The 23,274-nt window shown below is 50.1% G+C and overlaps 2 protein-coding genes across 2 annotated transcripts in view; one reads left to right on the top strand and one right to left on the bottom strand.

The window, feature by feature from the left end:
• PLK5 (polo like kinase 5 (inactive)) overlaps window positions 1-10,663 on the top strand; it is a 16,371-nt gene extending 5,708 nt beyond the window's left edge. The window contains exons 2-15 of the mRNA XM_056820983.1: window positions 199-395; window positions 1,006-1,146; window positions 2,290-2,419; window positions 2,873-2,960; window positions 3,206-3,301; window positions 3,417-3,615; window positions 4,445-4,577; window positions 4,706-4,782; window positions 6,548-6,677; window positions 7,456-7,533; window positions 8,035-8,191; window positions 8,308-8,437; window positions 8,519-8,632; window positions 9,141-10,663. Of these exons, the coding sequence (XP_056676961.1) occupies window positions 199-395; window positions 1,006-1,146; window positions 2,290-2,419; window positions 2,873-2,960; window positions 3,206-3,301; window positions 3,417-3,615; window positions 4,445-4,577; window positions 4,706-4,782; window positions 6,548-6,677; window positions 7,456-7,533; window positions 8,035-8,191; window positions 8,308-8,437; window positions 8,519-8,632; window positions 9,141-9,326 (1,856 nt within the window). The 3' untranslated portion in view covers window positions 9,327-10,663. The remainder of the gene's footprint in view (window positions 1-198; window positions 396-1,005; window positions 1,147-2,289; window positions 2,420-2,872; window positions 2,961-3,205; window positions 3,302-3,416; window positions 3,616-4,444; window positions 4,578-4,705; window positions 4,783-6,547; window positions 6,678-7,455; window positions 7,534-8,034; window positions 8,192-8,307; window positions 8,438-8,518; window positions 8,633-9,140) is intronic.
• Window positions 10,664-15,992: 5,329 nt separating this feature from the next.
• The window catches only part of THOP1 (thimet oligopeptidase 1), a 52,692-nt gene continuing 45,410 nt past the window's right edge, over window positions 15,993-23,274 (bottom strand). Inside the window, exons 12-13 of the mRNA XM_001372939.5 lie at window positions 21,716-21,852; window positions 15,993-20,212 (exon numbers count right to left, since the gene is read on the bottom strand). Coding sequence (XP_001372976.3) covers window positions 20,051-20,212; window positions 21,716-21,852 — 299 coding nt within the window. The 3' untranslated portion in view covers window positions 15,993-20,050. The remainder of the gene's footprint in view (window positions 20,213-21,715; window positions 21,853-23,274) is intronic.

Below are 23,274 nucleotides of genomic sequence, written 5' to 3'. Positions count from 1 at the left end.
TAGTAGGTGGTCAGCTGGAAGGCCAGGGTCCAGAGCTGTCCAAGAAGGGGGCCCTGGGAAGACCAGTACAGGTATAAGTGGGCAATGGGGGAAGTACATGGGTTTGCACTTGTGTGTGTGTGTGTGTGTGTGTGTGTGTGTGTGTGTGTGTTCATCCATGCTTTCCTGCTTGAGATTGGAGGCTGGGGAGCACCTGAGGTCTGGGTCCTAGGAAGAGTCTGAGTGAGTGGTGTCTGGGATGCTGTAATGTATCTCATATCCCCTGTGACTCCCCCTCTCTACCACAGGGTGCCTTTGGCAGATGCTACAAACTGACTGACATGTCTACCAATCGAGTGTTTGCCCTCAAGGTGGTGCCCTGGGGTAGACTCAGTGGGCCAGACCAGTGGGGGAAGGTAACACCCCCTACTATTTTTCAGACCTCAATCCCTTCCCCCAACCCCCTACCTGACACCCAAACCCATCCCTAATCCTCCATTCCTATCGATAATCCTAAATCTCTGACTCCCCAACCCTGATCTCCATCCCGATTGGAGATACACTGATCCCAGTCTCTGATCTCCTGCAATGTGGCCATTACTGGTCTCCATCATCCCTTATTTCCCCTGCTACCTTCATTGATCTCTTCCATTGTTGACTCCCTATTCCCATCCCCATTACTAACCTGCCCCATTTCTGACTCCTCATCACTGTTCTCCCTCATTCCTATCATTGTCCTTTCTTTGTGGTCCCTTTTCCTTATCACTGTCTCCATTCATCCTATCACTACTCTTCTTCATCCTTAATTCCCTCATCACTGCTCTCCCTTCTCCCTGAATCCCTAACTCCCTCTCCATCACTGATCTTGTTTCCATTCCTGACTTCTCTTCACCCCCACCCCATCCAAGAATCTCCCACCCTCAACACTTGCCGAGGTCTTCCTTCCTCTCACCCATTCTTCTCTGTCCATCTCTGACCCCCAAGTTCCACCTCCAGTCCCATCATGCTTCCCTTTCTGCCCCGCAGAGGGGGCCACCTTCCCACCGACAAGTGGAACGAGAGATTGAGCTCCACAGCCAGCTTAGGCACAGAAATGTGGTTGGCTTCCATGGACATTTTGCTGATCGAGACAATGTCTATTTGGTGTTAGAGTACTGCAGCCGCAAGGTGAGGGCCTCCTCATCCTGACCTCTCCTTTCCTCCTTCTCTGACCCTCCATCCTCATCATTGATATCTCCATCCATTATTGGCCTCCTACATCCCTAATCCCTATCCCATCTCTCCATTCTCTTTCCCAATGTTAATCTCGCCTATCTCTGATTCTCCTGGTGCCCCCCACCCAAAATCCTTATCTTTAAATTCCTCCTTACTGAAGCATCTAAGTGGTACAGTGGATGGATCAATGGGTCTAGAGGCAGGAAGAATTGAGTTCAAATTCTGCCTCCAACATTTACTAATTACATGACCTTGGGCAAGTCACATAACCTCAGTCTGCCTCAGTTTCTTCAGCTATAAAATGGGGGTGATAACAGCAACTACCTTGCAGGGTTGTTGAGAAGCTCAAATGAGATATTTGTAAAGTTCTTAGCACAATACCTGGCACCCAGTAGGTACTGTGTAAATGTTTATTCCCTTCCCTTCTCCACTACCTCCAACACTGATCTTCTCTTAACAAGCCAAGATGGACCTCCCTGAAGCTGAAAGTCAGCAGTCCTGAGTATCATTCTCGATTGCCATATTTCTCCATGTGACCTTGAGCAAGCTCTTTCTATTCCCTAAGCTTATTTTCCCCATCTATAAAATGGGGATAATACCTTCTGACCCTGGATCGTTGTGAGGAAAGAGTAGATGGAAAGGCCCTTGGAGTTGGGGTGATAGGGTAGATGGGAAGTCTGAAACTAGCATCTCACCATACCCAGTCTCTTCCTGCCTTCCTTTCTTCCTTCCTTTTTTCCTTATTTTTTCTTCCTTCCTTCCTTCCTTCCTCCCTCTTCCTTCCTTCCTTTTTTCCTTCTTTCCTTCCTTTTTCCTTCTTTTTTCTTCCTTCCTTCCTTCCTTACTCCCTCTCTTCCTTCCTTCCTTCCTTCCTTCCTTCCTTCCTTCCTTCCTTCCTTTTTTCCTTCCTTCCTTCCTTTCTTTCTTTCTTTCTTCCTTCCTTCCTTCCTTCCTTCCTTCCTTCCTTCCTTCCTTCCTTCCTTCCTTCCTTCCTTCCTTCCTTCCTTCCTTCCTTCCTTTTCTCCCCTTCCTTCCCTTCTTTCATTCCTCCATCCCTCCCTCCTTCCTTCCCTTCCCTTCCTTCCTTCCCTGTAGTCCTTGGCTCATGTCCTGAAGGCCAGGAAGACACTGACCGAGCCTGAGGTACGCTACTACCTCCGGGGCATTGCAGCTGGCCTACGTTACCTCCACCAGCAGGGTATCATCCACAGAGACCTCAAGCTCAGTAAGTACAGGCACAGGGGCAGGGATGGGGGAGGCAGAGGTAGAGGAGGGGAAGGAAGGATGGGAGCAGAGACCAGGGGAGTTACAGGAAGTCCCCTTGAGAGACAGGAGGTCATGCCAGATATGCCAGGGACATTCTGTGTCTCTTGGGAATGCCCCAATGCTACTTCATACTATCACAAACATCATCACCCACACTATCACACCCACTCACATGCCATCACACACATTGCACACCCACGTGCCAACATATACTCGTATACCAACACACACCGTCACACACATGCCATCACACACCATCATATTCACTTGTGTCATTACACTCCCATGTGCCATTACATACCATCATATACCCTCACATGCTATCACACACCCACATGCCATTGCACACCCATGTGCCATCACACACCCACATGCCATTGCACACCATCAACTTGACCCATTCCTTCTGCAGGTAACTTCTTCATTACCAAGAACATGGAGGTGAAGATTGGAGACTTGGGACTGGCTACAAAAGTGGGGCCAGGGGGGCACTGCCATGGGTGAGTGTGTGTGACTGTCACAGGCTCCCTTGCCTGCATGCCAGCAGGTTGGCATTTGGGGCCTTGTGCAAACGTGGTTGTTGGATCTCTTTGGTGGCTCTGTGTGTGCGTGTGCATTGACTGGGGGGATGTGCCAGGATGTGGCTGGCAGGGGGGCCACCCTCTGTGTGATGTGCAATCGTGCACACGCTGCACACTCATCCGTCCAGGCTGAGTGCTGTCAGTTCTTCTGTCTCGCTCCCCAGGGGACTGTGTGGGACGCCCAACTACCTGGCCCCAGAGGTTGTCTCCCGAAAGGGTCATTCCTTCCAGTCGGACATCTGGGCTCTTGGCTGCATCATGTGAGTGCTGAACATGCCGGGTGTCGATGCGTGTCTGTCCACGCGGCTGTGAGCACAGCTGCCGCGACAGGGTGCGTGGAAGGCTCATTCCAGCAGAACCCCTTCCTCACCGCAGGTACACGGCACTGACGGGCTTCCCCCCCTTCAAGGCCAGCCCGCTGCCTGAAATGTATCAGAACATCCGGGACGCCCGCTATCCTGTGCCCGGCCACCTCTCAGCCAATGCCCGAAGGCTCATCGCCCGCCTGCTGGCCCCCAACCCCGCCGACCGGCCCAGCCTCGACCAGGTCCTGCAGGATGACTTCTTCACCCAGGTCAGGGCTCCCACAGTCCTCAGATTCCTCATCCCTACAACGGATAGTCATGGTTGTGTGGCCCATCTCACAGAGATGCAAGGCCCAAATAGGAGCATCCAGATAAAGTGTTCTGGGGACTGCTGGGTAGCTCAGAGAGCCAGGACTGGACACAAGAGATCCTGGGTTCAAATCTGGCCTCAGACACTTCCTAGCTTTATTTATATGACTCTGGGTAAGTCACTTGTCCTCACTGCCTAGCCCTTACCACTCTTCAGTCTTTGATTTGCTACTAGGACAGAAGGTAAGGGTTTAAACAGATATAAAGTGTTCTGCATACCTGAAAAAACTTTAGGAATCACAGCTGTTTTGTTATTCCTTTGGGTTTGGGGAAAAGAAAAGGGAGAAATTATTGTGCGTGTGTCACAGAGGAAGAAATTAAGACCCAAGGAACTTGGCCAGTCACAAGGCTAGTTAATGGTTTCCCAGAATTTAGAGCTGGAAGTGACCTTAGAGACTGTTTAATCTAATCCTATCCTTTTCCAGGTGGGGACATGGAGGCCTAGAGAAGGGAGAAGGGCCAAAGGATCACAGATCTTGAGGTAGAAGGGCCCTCAGAGGATATTTAGTCCTACCCCCCTATTTTACAGATGAGCAAACTGAGGCCCAGGAGGGAAGTAACTACTTGCCCAGGAATTACCCAGGTAGTAAGTGCCCGAAGCAGGATTTGAACTTGGGTCCTTAACTCCAATTCCAAGGCTCTTACACATTAGCTTCCTGGCCCTTTCTGAGTCATTGGCTTTGTTCTGATACTTCAGGGATGCGTTCTACCCACTTCTTTCCCTTGCAGGGCTTCACTCCAGACCAGCTGCCTCCACGCTCCTGCCACACAGCCCCTATCTTCACCATCCCCCAGCCCTTGGACAAACTCTTTCAGAAGGCCACCCAACTGTTTCTGGCCATGGCCCAGCGCCGAGCCCCACGTGAGTAGTATGGGTATGGAGGAAGAGGCAGGAGCCACAATCCCCACCCCAGGCCCTATGCCCAGTTTTCGGGGGCAGGCTGAAGACACTACCCCTGCTCACCTCCTTTCTTCATCCTCACTTTCCAGGATCATTTGTCCCAAAGATGCCAACAACCCCAGCCCCAGAGGACCCCCAGAAGACTCCCGGGGAAGCAGACAATGAGGTAAGAGATCCAGAAGTCCTGACTCGGTGAAAAAGGACACCAAGAGGAGAGGGCTGGGGGCAATGTTGATCCCAGATAGTCCAAGGGTGCTTCCATCCCCAATTTTTTGTCACAACTCTTCCCATTAACAGTCTTCAGGTTCCTCAATGGTAAGATGAGGGGGAGATGATGTCCCCAAGTTTCCTTCCTGCCCTAATAGTCTCAGCTTTCTCTGACAGTCTGTTTTAACATCTCTTTCACCCTCTGATTTTCTCTGTTCTAAGCTCCTTCCAAACCCTGACATTCTGGGTTCTAAGCTCCCTCCAAGCTCTGGCATTCTTTGTTCTAAGCTCCCTCCCAGCTCTGGCATTCTCTGTTCTAAGCTCCCTCCCAGCCCTGAAATTCTCTGCTCCCTCCCAAGCTCTGACATTCTCTGTTCTAAGCTCCCTCCAACCTCTGACATTCTCTCTTCTAAGCTTCCCCCCAGCTCTGACATTCTGTGTTCTAAGGATCCTCCCAGTTCTGACATTCTGGGTTCTAAGCTCCCTCCAACCTCTGACATTCTCTCTTCTAAGCTTCCCCCCAGCTCTGACATTCTGTGTTCTAAGGATCCTCCCAGTTCTGACATTCTGGGTTCTAAGCTCCCTCCAACCTCTGACATTCTCTCTTCTAAGCTTCCCCCCAGCTCTGACATTCTGTGTTCTAAGGATCCTCCCAGTTCTGACATTCTGGGTTCTAAGCTCCCTCCAACCTCTGACATTCTCTCTTCTAAGCTTCCCCCCAGCTCTGACATTCTCTGTTCTAAGGGTCCTCCCAGCTCTGACATTGTTCTAAGCTCCCTCCAAGCTCAGACATTCTCTATTCTAAGCTCCCTCCAAGCTCAGACATTCTCTATTCTAAGCTTCCTCCAAGCTCTGACATGCTGTGTTTTAAGGGTCCTCCCAGCACTGACATTCTGGGTTCTCAGGGCCCTCCCCTCTGATATCCTGAGTTCTAAAGTTCTGACATTCCATGTAAGACCCCATCATTGTCTAGGGTAGTAGAGGAAGGAGAAGAAAAATCAGGGCAGGTTTCATAAAGGAGGTAGGACTGGAGCTGGCCCTCAAAGGATTGGATGGGATTTTCAACAAGATTAGATGGACTGGCATAGTTCAAAGAGTCCAGTCCTAGAAGCTAGGAGACCCACGTTCTAGTCCTGGCTCTTTCATCATTTGATGGGTGACCTTGGACCAGTCACTGTCTCTTTGAATACCAGTTTTTTTTTTCAACTAAAAATGGAAGGTAATAATGCTTGGACTATGTCTCATAAAATTATCCTGAGGAAGGAGCCTTGTAAATGGTTAGAATTGGCCTTAAGAAGCTGGTACACAGAATATTGGAACTAGAATCAGGAAGACTTGAACTCAAATCCAGCCTCAGACATTTATAGCTGTGTGACTCTGGTCAAGTCACTTAATCTCTGCCTCAGTTTCCTCAACTGTAAAATAGGAATAACAACATATTGGAACTAGAATCAGGAAGACTTGAACTCAAATCCAGCCTCAGACATTTATAGCTGTGTGACTCTGGGCAAGTCACTTAATCTCTGCCTCAGTTTCCTCAACTGTAAAATAGGAATAACAACAATGCCTTCCTCCCAGGGTTGTTGAACAAATGAAATAATAATTGTAAAACACTTACCACAGTGCCTGGCACACCATAGGTGCTTAATGATTCTTTCCTTCCTTCCTTCCTCCCTCCTTCCCTCTCTTCTACTCTTCCTCCCTCCTTTTCCTTCCCTGTTTAGGGTCTTTCTCATTCTCCCCACAAGTTAGAAGCCCCTGAGGGAGAAACTGATCCCCAAGTACCTTACCCAGAGATCCCTATCCACCTACTCCTACGGAGGAGCCTTAGGAGTCACCCACCTGGCACAGAAGGTGAGCTGGCATTGACCCCTTCCTTCCTCTCCCCTTAAAATTCCTATTGCCTCAAGAGGATCTGGGTTCAATTCTAAAGCCTCTGACATTTCTTGGTTGTGTGGCCCTGAGCAAGTCACTTAACGCCAATTACATAGTTGCTCTTCTGTCTTAGAATTGATATTCAGACAGTTTTTAAAAGAAAAAAAGTCCTGTTTGGACCTAAAAGGGCGGATAGATGGCAGGAAGGGAGGTGGGAGAATGCCTTCTCCAGAAGGATGGAGGACTGGGAAAGGACACCCGTGTTAGGGGGAAGGAGTGAGGCCTTGGTTCTGATCCCAGGTCTGCAACTGACTTGGCTTGTGCCTTTGGGTAAGTCACTTAATCTCTAGGACCTCAGTTTTTCCATCTATAAAATTAACTGGACTTCAGATTCCTTCCAGCTCTAAAAAAACATTCCATGCATTTCTGTGACTGGCCCAGGCCACAGCTGGATCATCCATCTATGGTTGGCCGTAGCAGCTGGGAGCACGCTCAGTCTTGGGTGCTTCTGGGTTCTGGGACTCCATGCGGATGGTAAGCGGTCTCAGGATCACGTAAATAGAAGAGGTCTCACATTACGTGTATTTGGGAAAATACAATTTGTTTTTAAAAAATAAAAGAGGCTTCAGAAGGCATCTAGTCTGATACCTTCCTGGGCAAGAATTCTCTCTACAGTGTCTTGGTTGCGGTAGCCCACTCGCCTCTGAAACACTTCTAGTGACAGGGAGCTCATTATCTGGCTTTCCTGCTTCTCCAGAGTCGCCAGGATTCCCAGGTGATGGGGCTGAGGTGGCTGCCAGGCTCCTGAAGAATTGTCTGGATTTTATGCCAGCAGGTAGGTGCTCCCCAGCTCCCCCACCCCCAATTTCCATGCTCATCCTCCTTCCTAAGCACAGGCTAAGTGTTTTGCAACTGATGGACTGCGTGACCTTGGGTAAGCCTCTTAATGAGGCTGGGGCTCCATTTTTTTCTCTATAAAATGAGGGGGTTGGATTAGATGATTTTCAACATCCTCATTTTTTTTTAACCCTTACCTTCCATCTTGGAGTCACTACTGTGTATTGGCTCCAAGGCAGAAGAGCGGTAAGGGCTAGGCAATGGGGGTCAAGTGACTTGCCCAGGGTCACACAGTGTCTGAGGCCAGATTTGAACCCAGGACCTCCCCTCTCTAGGCCTGGCTCTCCATCCACTGAGCCACCCAGCTGCCCCCCTAATATCCTTATTAGCCCCAAGTCCTCCTTCTTTGGAGACTCTTCCTGCCTCTCTCCAGTGCCCCGATTGGCTCGGGGGACTCTGCCGGGGGGTAGAGTTGCTTACTTGTCCTCCCTGTGTCCAGGGGAGCAAGACCCCCCCGGGCAGCAGCAGCCTGTACTGTGGGTCACCAAGTGGGTGGATTACTCCAACAAGTACGGCTTTGGCTACGAGCTGTCCGACGGCAGCACCGGGGTCCTTCTCCGGGACGGCACCCACATCTCTCTCCGGCCCGCCCTGGGGTGAGTGTTTTCCCCGGCGCCCCGTGCCCGCCCCCGGTGAGGGCCCAGCTCCTCGTCCGCTGAGCCTGGGGCCTGAGACCCCCCCTTCCCGGCGTCACCTCTCGGGGGCCCCACAGGTGCATCAGCTACTGCCCGGCTCAGGGCGAGGTGGCGACCTTTTCCTGGAGGGACATCCCCGACTCCCTGGGCACCAAAGTGGCCGTGCTGCAGCTCTTCACCCGCTACATGCAGCGCTGGCTGTTAGAGGTGAGGCGGGGGCAGGCGGGCGCAGGGCTCTCTGGCGCCCCTCTGCCCCTCTGGCCTCTGACTCCCTCGTCCCCTCTACAGGGAGGGGCTGTGCCCAGCCAGCCCGGCCTCAGCCCTGGCCCCGGCTTCTCCCTGCTCCATTTCCTCAAGTCAGACCAGGCCCTGCTCCTGCTCTTCAGCGATCAAACGATGCAGGTAGGCGCTCCGTGGGAGGAGAGTCCTGCCACACCTGCTCTCTCTCCCCAGAGAAGGGCTTCCACACTCAGGTCCTCAACGTCCCACAATAGAGGGCCTGGGTTCCAATCTGGCCTCAGCCACTTCCCAGCTGTGTGACCCTGGGCAAGTCACTTGACCCCCACGGCCCAGCCCTCACCACTCTTCTGCCCTGGAGCCAATACTTAATACTGATTCCAAGGTGAGGGCTAGAAACAACCAAACAGCCACGAGGAGGTCTCTGGTCCAGCAGTCAGATCCGCTGGGAACTGGTGGCCAAGTTATTTCTCCTTCTATAAAACGAGGGTGGACTGGAGGACACCCAGATTCTTCCCTCCCTCCAAGACATAAGGGGCATCTGGGGGGACCCTGGATTGCCTGTGATCCTCCTGCAGCCCACTCTTTGGCCTGAGCTCCGGCCCCCGTTCCTGGGGCCGGATACAAGATGGGAGCTGGAAGACGACCCTCCTTTGTTGCCCATTCTGGCCAGGTCAACTTCTACCACGACCACACCAAGCTGCTGCTGAACTGGGCCGGAGAAGAACCTCTGCTCACCTACATCGACCCGGAGCGGCTGGCCACCTCGCATCCCCTGAGCATCCTGCAAGGCCACGGCTGCAGTGAGGCCCTGCGCCAGCGCCTCCACTACACCCTCCACCTGCTGCAGGCCTTCTAGCACCCCTTCCTCGGCCCTCTGGGATGCCAGGGTGGGAGGCGGGGGTCTGCGGGGTGTCCAGGGAAGGCCGCTGAGCACCTGCAGCTGCCCAAACCCCAAAGATGCGAAGCCAAGTGGCAAGAGGGAAGACTGCAAGTAGAGGAGATACGGTCACCCAGGGACTAAGGGAGCAAAGGGCCCAGGGGGGACCGAGGGTCATCGGCAGGTTGGGTGGGATCCAGGGAGAAGTGGAAAAGAGGAGAGCTGAGGAGGGGTGGCGTGGAGAAGAGGATGAATTTGGGGCATGCCAGGTGTGAGGAGAATTCTCTGGAAGAGAATTCTTGTCCTCTAGGCCAAACCCTTCATTTACTAGATGGGGATACCGAGGCCCAGAGAAGAGAAAGGACTTGGCTAAGTTCACAGAGTGGAAGAACCAGGATTAGAACCCAGGACTTCTCACTCTCAGTCCACTGCCCCATTCCCTATCCCACACTGTCCAACCTCCAGGATGAGCTGGAGCAAAAGACAAAAAGGAGGGGCAGAAGTGAAAGAAGAAGAGCTGGAGTCATTTCCTTTGGCCACTGAGGTCCATATGAAGCCACACAGACATGGCAGTCCCCCAAAGCTCGGTATGACCTTAGGCTGTAGAAGGAGAAAGCATTGAGAAGGAAGAAGGCAGGAGAGAAGTGCCTCCTGCCCTGGTCGGACCTCTGGAGGGCGGTGTTCTGATTTAGGGAGGACATTGACAAGTTGGAGTGGATCTGAAGGATGGCCGGCCAATCCGGAGAGGGGATTGGAAATCGTGCCATGCCAAAATCAGTGGAAGGAACTTGGGGAGGTTAGCCTGGAGAAGAAGAGACTCAGCGGGGGCAAGGGTGGAAGAGACAGGACGGTTGGTTTTGTTTTTGTTGTTCCAAATATCTGAAGGTCTGGCATGTGGAAGAGGGATGCTTGCTTTATTTCAGACTCTGCTTGACCCTGGAGGGCAGCACTAGGAGCACTGAATGGAGGTGGCAGGAAGGAAATGGGGGAGAAATCTGTCCCACCATGACATGGTTTGCCTTGAGTGCAGGGAGCACCCTGTCTCGGTCAAACTGCCATTAGTCGGGGATGTCACAGATTCGGGTTGCAGGGAAGCCCCTTCCCACTCTTGTGACTGATTAAATACTCAGTTTGGGCTGAGAAGAGATGATGGGACAGGGGTCTCAGCGGCTGGATTTGGCCTGGGGTAGGCAAGCGAAGGCCAAAAGGTCCAGGTGGGAGCTGAAATGGGGCAGGGGAATCCTGCAAGGTGGCCACCGTGCTGGACTGAGCTCCTAAATGGTCTTTTTCATTAAAGGAAAGAGCTGGTATTGGAACCATGTTGTCTGTTTAAGAGGATGGGGAAGATGGGAAAAGGTCCCGCTGGCCAAGGAGGGCAGCCTTCCTCCCTTGTCCAACTTCTGACAAAGCTGGTCCCCTCACACTACTCACCCAGGGGATATCGATGGGCACAAGAGATGCTGAATCTTCTTTGAACTCTTTGAGTTCTACATCCTGACTTTAGGAGGCAGAGTTCGAAGGAGCCATGTGGACCCGGGTCATCTTGGTCTTTGTGACTGGCCCAGGCTCCCCAGGGACTCATGGTGCTTGGAAGCTTAGGGAGGAGGAAGAGTACTGGCTTTGGCATCTGAAGACTCAGGTCTCTGCATCCGCCTACTTATGTGACCTTAGGAAAGTCCTTTCCTTCCCTGAGCCTCAGTTTCCCTATTTATAAAGTCCAAATTCCTTTCCAGCTCTAAGAACTTGTGATCTTAAGACAGACTTTGTATGGGGGTTGGGGGAAGGTAGTGAGGAACAATCTACAACAGGAAATTCCACCTGCCCCCTTCAGGCTTTCCCCACAGGAATTGGATGTGACATATTCATGAGACCATGCTGGATTTTTCAAAAACTCATGCCATGAGAGGGAAATCAGGGCCAAACCAGGGATCTGAACTCAGCCTCAGAGCTCTGCAGGGATTTCTCCAAAGGTTCCCCCCCCCCCCCTCCTGACTCTGGTCCCATCCCTGCCAAGTCAGGGCTTTTAATATCTGTCTGGGCTTGAAATAGCCAAATAGCCAGGGTCTGAATTCCTGACTTAGCTGGGCAGCCCGGAGCCGTCTGAGATGTGGAGTAGGGTAGGGCTGGCCTCAAAGGTGACCCATTCGGGTCATGAGCTGGTCAGGAGGCAGAGAGCAGGGACTCCTACGCTCCACTGGCGCTGATAAAGGGACCTAAGTTGTTGTCTATTTGTGCTTGAGGACATCTTGGAATGGTTCTGGAGTCCAGAGCCTTCCAGTGGCTTCCCAAGCCAGAATCCTGTATGAGATGAGCCAGTAGCCTGATCCAGGGGTAGAGGAGGGAGGCAAGGAAGGTAATCATATTATTCTTTTTTTTTTAAGCACTCTCACCTTCCATTTTAGAATCAATACTGTGTATTGGTTCCAAGGTAGAAGAGTGTTAAGGGCTTGGCAGTGGTAAGTGACTTGCCCAGGGTCACCCAGCTAGGAATCTGAGGCCAGATTTGAACCCAGGACCTCTCATTTCTGGACTTGACTCTCAATTGGCTGAGTCGTCCAGCTGCACCCTAATCATATTCTTTTAACAGGAGAGGACAAGTTGGAACAATGGTCCCAAGCCCATTCCAGACCCATCCCAAATCTAAATCCTACTAATTAACAAAATAGATGATCAGATGGCAAAAGGGGGTTGGGAGGTTGGTCCTTGACTCACATATCCAGCATTTGAGCTAGAGGAACCACCTCTTGTCCAAAGGTGCAGGAACAGACCTCCACCATACTAGGATTGCCTGTTAAAACTAAGGATGGCATGGAGGTCTCGAAGACTTTACCAGCAGAGCCCGTGATCCGAGAGATCTTGCCAAGCTGGAAATGCTTGCCATTTAGGACCGCTGCATGGCGGTATGAAGCATAGATTCTCCTGGGGAATCTGGGTCTCAGTGAAGGTGTTGTTTCCACCATACCAAGAAGCCAAGACCAAAGCAAAGAGATGGTTGTGATCTGTCTTGGTGAAGGGAGGATTCCCAGAAGATGAAGTTCCATCATCCAGAGATTTCTACAAATCCTTCTAGAACCCCTAGCTACTTTGCCCCCTTGTTCAAGAACATCAGGGCAGTTTTCTTGGATGATTTCTTGTATTATGATGTCAAGATTTCTGTTTATTTCTGTTTTTTTCACTTCAAGGTTCTCCATACTTTTAGTGTTGGGGTCCACAGAACAGTAGCCTTGATCTCCCTTTGCATCACCTCATCTGTCCCAGAGGGATAATAATCAAATGGTCAGAACTGTGATTATGGTGTTGTGTAAAGAGCATTGGGCTGGGAATAAGATCTGGCTTCAGCTTTGGCTTTTGTGCTGCCTAAATGACTTTGAGGAAGTCACTTAGCTTCCCTCTGGCTTTGTTTTTTCCTATCTGGAAAATGGGTATAATAACTCATTCGACAGACTTCTCAGGGGATTTGATGATCGAAGGAGAAAGAAAATGGCTTTTGCAAACTGCGTGTTATTCTAATTATCGGCTGCAACACCTTCATTTTACAGATGAGGAAAACAAGGTCCAGAGAGGAAAGTAATACCTCCATTACTAACCTCTTAGGATTGCTATAGACTCCTTAAAGAAAATGTGTATTAAAAGGTCTTGGTAAAGGCATGAAAGGACCGGACTGCAAAGTAATGAGAGGGATATTTTCACTGGTAAATGATAAGTCATCCAAATGTGTACATCAAGTAGAATATTGCCCAATGGATCACGGCTCCTTACGGGCAGCTATTATCAGCCCACTTTGTTTCTGATCATTTCCATTCATAAGTGTTTATCAGAAAACTCACCAATCACGACATCCTTCTGGTGTTTTAAGGGTTACAGAGTCCCTTCCTCATTCACTGAGGGAGTGTGACATAAGTATTATTCCTTCTTTCACGGACTAAGAAATGGAGGCTTGGATAGGTAAATTGAGTCACAGAACTACTGAGTATCCAAGTCAGAATTCTGACCCAGTTCCCCTACCTTATCCATCGTGTTTTGAGTTCAATTCTCAAAACACAAATCTACCATAAAAAGTCAGGGGGAAAGTTTGAACCCTAAGGAAGAAATCCTCTCTAAATGGGGCTGCTCTGTTGATTTGGTTCTCCGAGAGGGGCTAAGGATTCTCTTCTCTCAAAATGGAACCAGCTGAGCAGCTCAGCCCCTGAAGAGCTGGTCGGTCCTCCCCACACACCCCTTCCCCTAGGGAAGCTCCAGGTTCTCCTGTTACAGGCTGGCCCTAGAAGAGGTGGGTCAGAAGGCACACTAGTGGAGCCCACTCTCCTCTTGTTCCCTAGGGGTGAAAAGGTTGGGGGAGGAGACTGTATTTGGGCCACGAGGATGACTTCATGGAGACCAATAAATCCAGAACAGACCGAACACAATACATCTGACCCATGCCAAGAATGTGGCCGCACTTGCTTCGGAGATGATAGTACATGTCTGGAGTGTTTGAGGGCTGAGAGAAGGAGTGGAGGGGAGACAGCAGACGTCGGTGCCCTGGGCCGGCTCAGAATAGCCACATGATGACCCCCTGGAGAAGCTGCGAGGTTTAGGAGTTGTGTTCCCAGTTATTCTGGGCCCCAGCCAGGCGCAGTTCTTGAGAAAAGGCTTTAGAGGGGCCCCAGGGGAGGCAGGTGGTGTTGGGAAGAGGCAGGGGATGGCTTGCCAGCCTGGCCCGACTCCTGGAGCTGAATGCCCCTCAGATCCAGGGAGACACCCTTCCGCCCCCAAGACCCCCGGAATGGGAAAAACCCACAAGCTAAAGTGGCCAGGGCCTGCCACCTAGGGGTCAGGAGAGGAACCATGGGAGCCACGCTGCTGGGAGTCACAGGGAGGAGAGCTTTCAAGCCAAGGGGAACCTCAGAGATCAGAGTTCAATCCCTGTATTTTGTGACAGCAACACTCAGGTCTCAGGAGGCTAAGTGACTGGCTAACAGGGGAGAAGATAGTAAGAGGTACTTGATTCAATCCCAAATTTTCCAATGAGGTAGATTCCAAAAAAGTCATTTTAAGGCAGTGAGAACTAGAGGATTAGAGTGCCTCTAAACACGGAATGACAGGGCTGGGAGAAGCTTGAGAAACTGCCTAGTGGAGCTCTCATTTTAGATAGGGATGGACTATAGTGATCAGTCACTTAAAGGCAGGCCCCCATCTCCTAATCTCCAGTTTAGGGCTAAATCCATGCTATTGTACTATTTCTGCCCCCCCGCCCCCATTTCCTTAGAATTCCACATAGCTCTGCCATAGTCAGGGACAAATACTTTGGCTCTCTTTGCAGAAGAGGCTGCAATCATTTTAAGGAACTGGTCTTGGGTATAGGCTCATCAGACTGCAATCAAATCTAAATATTGGTTCTAAGGGGGGCAGCTGGGTATCCCAGTGGATGGAGCCCAGCCTAGAGATGGGAGGTCCTGGGTTCAAATCTGGCCTCAGACACTTCCCAGCTGTGTGACCCTGGGCAAGTCACTTAATCCCCATTGCCTAGCCCTTACTACCACTCTTCTGTCTTGGAACCAATACACAGTATTGATTCCAAGATGGAAGGTTATGGGTATAAATAAACATTTAAATAAATAAATAAATATTGGTTCTAAGGCAGAAGAGCACTAAGGGCTAGGCAGTGGAGGCTAAATGACTTTCCCAGGACTTTCCATCTGTATTAGTGGTTCTCTATCCATTGAGTCACCTAGATGTCCCCTAATACGATAGTATTGGATAAGCTCTTTTTTCTTTGCTACTGCTACCACCCTGGTACAGGTCCTCACTTCCTCACACTTGGACTATTGCAATAGCCTGATGGTTGGTCTGCTTTTCACAAGTTTCTCGCCAATTCAATCCATCCTCTGTTCAGACACCAAAATAATTTTCTTAGAAGTACCTGCCTGACCATGTCACCCCACTACCCAATAAACTCCATTGGCTTATCCAGGAATTCCACCAAGATCTTTCAACTCCCAGCATTTGCACTATGTCCATGCCTGGAGTGCTCTCCCTCTTCATCTCTGCCTCCCGGCCCCTCTAGCTTCTTTCAAGTCCCAGCTAAAATCTCACCTCTTTAAACTCAACTTTATTTACCAATTCCCTCCCTCCCACTTCCCTCTCCTTAAAGCAAGACAAGTAAAACCCATTTACAAACTTGTGAAAGAAATTCCCACATTAGCCTTGTCCAAAAAAAATAAGCTTCAGGCTAGCCTCTCTGTTTGGAAGTGGACTGCCTGCCCAAACCCTTTGAATCCCAGTGCCATTCTCTGATGTATCCTGGATGCAGCTTGTCTGCATGCCGTCTCCCCTATGAGCTTGAGAGCTTCTCCAGCGCAGGGACCATCTTTGACCTTTCATTGTATCCCCAGGCCTTAGCCCAGTGCCTGGCACACAGAAGGTGCTTAATAAATGCGTATTGACCGATGAGCCTGCAAAATCGTAGTGTGGGCAGGGAGGGAAAGAGCAGGTATGGAAGTAGCATGTGTTCCCCAGTCCTTCACCGATTTCCCCAAACAGGGATACAAGAGAATCCAGGCTCACGCGTTGGGATGCTCAGCCCGGCCCCTGGTAGGTGGGAAGGAAGAGCACTCCAAGCAGGAGCCTGAAATCTAAAAGAAACACTGCTCCTCTCCCAAAAGAGCCTTTTAGAAGCCACTGTTTATTAGTGTTAAGCACTTTACCAAAACACCAGCTTAACAAGCCAGTTAGACCTGAACCATTACAAAAATCTCAAAAGCACCATTCTTTGGGGAAGGGAGAGGAAGAGGCAGCCTGACATCCGACCCCGAAGGAGAGGGATCCTCGAGCGCCACGGTGCTTTCTGTGGAAGGCAGGCTCCCTGGGAACAGGGACTGTTCTAGAATTGTCTCGATTCCTAGCAACATGCCTTGCACAGTAGAAGCTTAATCGATGCTGAGGCGCCTTAGTAAGAGGACCTTGCTGGTGCGGTCGGAAGCCTACAGAGTGGCAAGTTTCACCAGCTTCAAGATCACATTCTCTCTGCAAGTTGATTTTAGCTACCGCCACAAAGTTGGTGCAGTCACGAGGCTTCAGAGGGTGCATCGGGGCAGCTAGGATTGTGGCTCCTGATCAGGGCCAGACAAAAGGCTGCTTGCTCTTCCCACCCCACAAGGACAGTCAATTCGGCTTCAGTGCTGAGCCTGGCACAGGCTCACATGGGATAGGGAGGGGAAGCAGTTGGGGGGGGGGGGGAGCGGGTTCCACTCTTGGGTGATTTCTTTGGGAAGGATAAAAGGGGCAGAGACAAGGGAGAGGAGCTGGGCACCTTCCCAGACTGGCATTCTTGACTGTACCACGAGCCTTTTCCTGACCAGGCAGCTGCGGCACCTGCAGCAGTGGGGAGGGGCAAGGGGCACAGTCTGCAACCATGCTCTCTGGCTGACGGAGGGCAGGAGTCAGCCTGGAGAGACAGCCTGGCAGTCTCCAGCTTTGCCACATCTAGAGGCTGGGGGGGGGGGGAGGGGAGAAGATAAGATGGCAGACAAGCCTCACTTGATGAGAAGGAAGCCTCTGGGGAGCCGAGGCTGTCCAGTGCTGACTCAGCGGCCTCACACCTGCCTTAGGTATTTTAAGCCGTCCCCACTGTGTATGCGTTTCCCCTTTGGGATTTTGCTGAGTACCTGAGCTGGGCTTTCAGTGCAGGCAGTATACGCAGGGCATGGAAAAAGCTTTAAGATGCTGGAAGAGAAGGCTAGGAGAAATGAGGTCAGACAGAGGCGGCAGAAGACCCTACGTGAAGACGGCCAGGTCCCCGGGGCTGGGGAGAGGGCTCGGGGAAGATGGGGCCACATGCAGCTCCAAAGACTCAAGCTCCTGAGGAACGAGCAACAGGGGCCCAGGGCTGGCCAGGCAAAGAAGGCAGGAATTCCAGACCTGTGACCTTTCCATGTTCCTTACAATGCCACAGGAGATGGGTTAGGTGACCAGGAAGGACACCGCCAAAAAACATTCTACACTACTCCCTCGAGGAATTCCTAGCAGGGTAGTAAAGTTTGTCCAAGCCATAACTTAGACAGATAATGTTTTCTTTGCCCACTTAATTAGATCAAGGATTAAGAGGTGGAAGGACCCACCTTTAGAGGTATAGTGTAACTGTATTGTTTTACAACTGGGGAAAACTGTCGCAAGGAGGGGAAGAGACTTGTCTACGGTCATATGGATAAAAGAACCTAGATTCAAACGCAGTGATCTTCCCCTTACACTAGTTACAGCTCTGTCCAGTACACATCTGGCCTTGCTACAGAGTCCAGTAGGGTTTGGCTGGCATAAAAGGACAGAGGAATCAATAGGGATAATCTCATCTCCTGACACCAATGCAAATGTCCCATGAATTTGGTATTGTAGACCAGACGATCATAGGTATTATTTAATGGGGGTAACCATGGAGTCTAAATAGAAGCACCCCACTTTCCCGGGATAGTGAGAACACTAGGGACACCAGACACTGACCCTTCAGTCCTGCCCTCATTAGCTCTGACTAAGAAAAAATCAGGTCTCTGTCTTTCTCCAGCCCAAAGCTTTAGGAAAGGGCAGTGTAATTTAGGTACAAGAGCCTCACAACCTGGGCACAAAACAGCCTCTAAATCATTCTACCTTAACCTAGGAGCCTAGGTCTGGATGAGTGACAGGGAGGGAGAGGGAAGGAGATACGAAAGAGGGGAACAAGACCCCTAGAAACACTGCCGCTCCCTTTCTCTCTGCCTTCCTTGCCAGCCCAGAGAGCACAAGGATTTTACAGGTGGCTCTTTTTGTGGCTGAAACATGCCCCATCAGCTGTTTCTACCGTGGGGTCTGCTGAGTCCAAGAAAGAAAGATGCTTAAGCAAAGACTAGAGGAGTCATGGGAACTCCAAGCACCTGACTGAAAAACCCACAATAAAGAAAGGAAGGCACCATACTTCACTTTCAGAGTCAAGAACTGGGGGCTTACTGCTAAAGCATTAATAAGTTTCTAATTTAAGTCAAAGATTAAATAAAGCCATAGATTAAATCCCCCTTTTCTCTGGCTACTCCTTAGGGGCAGGGGAACAAAGAAATTGGGAAAAAGATGTTTGTTTGTTTTTTAAACAAGGCCAAAGCTACTGTTGTTGGCCAAAAGTTACCAAGATCACAAGAGTGTGGGATTTGCTGTTTTAGGGGAGCAGCAATGCATTTCTTGGGTTCAGGCATTTTCTCTGGTTGTGTAACTTGCCTGGAACATACTCCCTCCTCATCTCTGCTTCCTGGTTTATCTTCAGCACAAGCCTTTTCTGATCCCTCTTACTTCTAGTGCTTCTCCCTGCTGTGTCTCCAGTTTATCCATATCTATTTTGATGTATGTAGCCACTGGCTTCCCCATTAGGGTGGGCCCTCCAGGGCAAGGGCTGCCTTTGCCTTTGTGTGCCTGGTGCTTAGCACAGAGCCTGGCACACTGTAACACTTAATAAATGCCTATTGACCAAGGGCACAGAAACAGGAGGGATGGCAGGTCTAGAGAGCTCACTCCTTGATTTACTGGACACCAGTTAATGCCTGCTCCCTTTTAACAGATCTTCATCTCAGTTTTCCCTGAAGGGCCATGAGGGAAGCTCTCTCTCCCCATCTCATTACAGCTTCCTCTTTGCTGCCTGGGGCTTCCAAATAGAGAAAAGGACATGGCTGTGCTCAAGTCTCTGTGCTTGTTTTTTTCATATGGGCTGAAAGGATGAAGAATGGTCAAGGGTGTGAGGGGTCCCTGTTGAGCAGACCTGAAGAATCTCTCCTATCGGATTTAAATAAAGTCTGCTGGAGTAAAGGGAGAAGTCACATGGGCCAAGTTTTTTCCAAATACCTTTTCCTAGGGAGCACCAACCCAATTTCACTTATCAACAGATTGATCGATAGACTTCCTCATTTTTTATTATGTGAGCCAGGCATTCAACCCTCATGGAGGCGCTGGCCTCAGAATCCTGCAGTAAAGTCTGTACCAATCTCAGGGTGAACTTTCTAAGGCCCCTTGGTTCCAGTTAGGAAATCATTGCTCTGTGACGGAGCCAGAGTGCTCAGGCTTAAGTCACCTTAAAAGGGGGAACAACTCATTCATTTCACTCACCAGCTCCAGCACACATGCACAGAAAACACACCCATCCCAGCTGTCAATTCCCTGAGGTCTAATCCATCTCTCACCAAAACAGCGTCTGAAAAAACCATCCCAAAAAGACTAAACCATGATTTCTGCCTTAACAACAATGTTAAACTAAGCTATTTCAAGGTAGGAGTTGGGAGGGAGGGAAGAAGGGAGGAATATGGGAGGCTCCCTCTTTCACTCCACTTAAAAAAAAAAAGATTAGTTTCAATAGAGAACCTGATCTTGGTTACTCTGGGGTGGGATGGACAAGGGGGAAAAAATAATATCAGGCCATATGGCCAACACAAGAACTCTCCAAACATCTTAATGTGACTGAGCAAAGACCCCAAAAAGGGCCCGGAAAGTTAAAAAGTAGAAAGCAAAACAAGGCGGGTTTGCAGAAGGGGGTGGAAGCACCCCCTCATTCCCCACCCTGCGGCGGGGTAGTGGCTCTGTCCGAGTCCCTCTGCTCTCTCTCTGTTGGGAATTTAAGGCAACAGGGAGGCCAGAGGAAGGTTCTGTCCAAACTTGCTCAGTCCTGAAGAACGGGGATGCACAGAAGAGCTCCCGTGACCATCGGCAGGGCCGGCCCATCAGCAGGCAGAGGGCAGTGAGCTGCTGTCCAACACCTTCAGCCCTTTGCTCAGGAGGAAGGCATCTTGCTTGGGTTCCCGGCCTAGGAACTGCTGCAACATGGAGATAGCATCAATAGAGCCACCGGGCTTCAGGATGTTGGTCCTGTAGTCCATGCCGACCTACAGGAGGGACAAGGGACACTGTTTGGACAGAGACAGTGGCTCTGGGGGACTGCCACCCCTCACCCATCTCAGGACACCGAAGACAGGAGTGCTTTGCCGACCCAAAGCTAGTCGGAGAGGCCCAGAGTCCAGGAGGGGAGCAGGCAGTGCACTCTCCTCGGCCCTGGCAGGACTATGAATGAAACCACGTTTGGGCCTGGAGAGGGGCCACACTCCAATTCCCCGATAACTTAGCAAGATCCCCCACCACGAGAGGCCTTCAAAGAGAAGCGTGATGACCACTAATCAAGGATGCTCTGAAGAATATCCTTCTCAGGAATGGGTCGAACTCAATGATCGCTCTTTGACGCTTAGGAAAAGCTCTAGTTCAGCTCCCCAGAATCATAGCTCCGGACACTGGAAGGAATCTTTAGAGATCGGCTAGTTAGGGCCAGTTTTCAGGCAAGTATAGCATAATTATTCATTAGTGTAGAGGCCCAGAGAAATTAGGCAATACCTGTGGCCCTGGGCCACAGGAACATGGAGAGGAGGGAGGAGGCTGAGGTGAGGGTGGGAGAAACTGAAAATGGAGGGGGATCTTCTGATCACCCCCTTAATACCACAGGGGGCTTTCTGTTTCTGAAACATTCCCCAGCCCCAAGCAGCTGACATCTATGGGGGACTTGTTCTGGCTAACTGGAGATGCTCAAGCAGCAAATATCCCTGGAATGACTACGGGTATGGCTACAAGCAGTGTGACCTGGCCAGGGGAGATCTGCTGCCCCTTGGCAGTGCTAAGGGCGCAGGGATGATGTAGTAGAATGAGGAGAGAGTGAAGGCAGAAGGTCACAGCTAATGTCACTGAAGAGAGGGGAGGCAGGGAAAGGGCACCTAAACTAAGTCAAATATCACCCAAGTCAACATGCTCTCTGAAATCAGAAGGGACCTCAGGGCCATCTAGTCTAGCCCATCCAAGGACAAGAATCTCTCAAATACCCCCAGCCAATGGTCATCAAGCTTCATTTAGAAGAGCCCCAGTCCTGGGGAGCCCCCTACACTCTGGGGCAGCTCTCATCGTTCTTCAAACAGAGCTATACCCTCCCCACACTGGGCCTCGGTTTGTGCCCTTGGGTGAAGAAATGCAAGTCTAATTATCCTTCCACGTGACAGCCTCTCACATCCTTGAGGACGGCAACCATGCTGCCCATAGGTTGCTTCTGGCTGGCCCTGACCCTTAGATCAGAGGAGGGGAGTCCTATGGCTCTGCCCTAGAAAAGGGGAGAGGTAAAGGAAGGCTGATATCTCTCAGCAGTGAGACTTTGTTGAGAGAAGAAACCCAAGCTCAGCTGTGCCAACAAAAGGTAGACTCAGAGGTGTAGAGGACCATGCAGAGCTATGACTGCAGTTGACAAGAATTCTCTGGAGACATCACTTCTCCCTTCCTGCCTACTGATGGAAAAGGGGAACAAATGACCTGGAAGAAAATCAGCAGAAACCAGTCCCATGATTTAGCCACTTTACCTTACAGTTGAGGACCCCTTCCATTTTGAAGCGTGTATGGAACATGTCCATGGAGTATACTTCACTCCAGAGGTAGCCATAGTACTGGGCATCATAGCCTCCTGCCAGGTGACCAAAAGTGGCTGGCATATTAGTACCTGGGGAGCAAACACAGCGTGAGGGGAAGATCTCAAGTTCTCTCTTTTCCCTAGGCTAGCTAAAGTGTTAACAGAAGAGCCAAGTTCAGCCCTGGGGAAGATACGTCAAGGACCAGGGATGTCGGCAGTAGGTTTTCATCCCAGTGACACTAATTACAGCTAAGGAGATGTTCTTCATGAGCCACTGTGGCTGAAACAGTCATCACCCTGGGGTCTCTGTGATTGCTGCTTCTCTGGCTGACCCACCCTAGAGGCTGTATTCCACTGGTACAACCTTTGAGAAGCCAAGGTCTTCCCCACTCCATGAGGAAGCACCAGAAGAAGCATTTCAGTGAATTAAATAATTCATGATTCATGCTCTCAGGAGCTCACAATACAGAAAGAGGTGAAGAGAGGAACAGATAATTAAATACAAGGTAAGAGACAATAAACACAGGAGGGTACAAACCAAGTACACAAATGATCACTATAAACTATGTGTGTCAGAGTATATGGACTACTAGCCTTGGAGCTGAGAGTAGTAAGAAAAGGCTAGAAAAAGAGTAATATTTTTAAAAAACCTGTTTCAACTCTTAACTTTTATCTTAGTATCAATTCTAAGACACGAATGTCTAGGCAATCAGGGTTAATTAAGTGACTCGCCCAGGGTCACAGAGCTATAAAGGTCTGAGGTCATATTTGAACTCAGGTCCTCCTGACTCAAGGCCTGGTACTCTATCCACTGGGTTGTCCAACTGATGTTAAGTTGAAGAGAATTCTCTCTATGGAACTTGCTGCAGAACTCTTTTTCCTTGAGGGGTAGCTCTCAGTTGCTCCCCATCATCTCAGCTGAACACTCCACCCGAAAGAAGTCAAGCCATTTGTTGCTAAACGTATTAACTACAACTTTCTGTCCTCTAATGTCCACTGGATCCTCACTGTTGTAGGACATTGCTTTTGTTCTGACCAGATTGATTCTCTCTCTAGCACTCCACAAAGCAGTTGCTCTAAACCCTTCCCCCTCAAATCTCCTACAGTACCTTTTCATCCTCCCTCCTTAGGGGAGCACCTCACTTCCTACTTCACTGAGGAAAGTGGCCAGCATGAGCGCTGATTAATCACAATGACCAATTTTAATCCCAGAAAAACAATGAAGAAATACTTTTCTCTTCTTGGTAGGGAGGGGTGAGGGACTATGGTATTTTATGGGATGGTTTGTTTATGCTTTTTTGGTTGCTGTGGAAGATTCAGTTGGAGGTGGGATACATGAGGAAATGATTGACAGAAGAATAAAAAGTTTAAATATTACTTAACTCATTACTAAAAAAAAAGAATAAGATAAAGTAAAAAAAAAGCTGTTGTGAGCTCCTTCCTTCCATTTATTCCACCTTATTTTTTTCTTCCTTCCATACCACCTTTTCATTTTCCTCTCCTCTCCATCTT

The sequence above is a fragment of the Monodelphis domestica genome, chromosome 3 (assembly GCF_027887165.1).
Source record: "Monodelphis domestica isolate mMonDom1 chromosome 3, mMonDom1.pri, whole genome shotgun sequence".
Lineage (NCBI taxonomy): Eukaryota > Metazoa > Chordata > Mammalia > Didelphimorphia > Didelphidae > Monodelphis > Monodelphis domestica.
The sequence above is the reverse complement of the archived record's forward strand: the minus strand, read 5'-3'. Positions and strand labels throughout refer to the sequence as shown.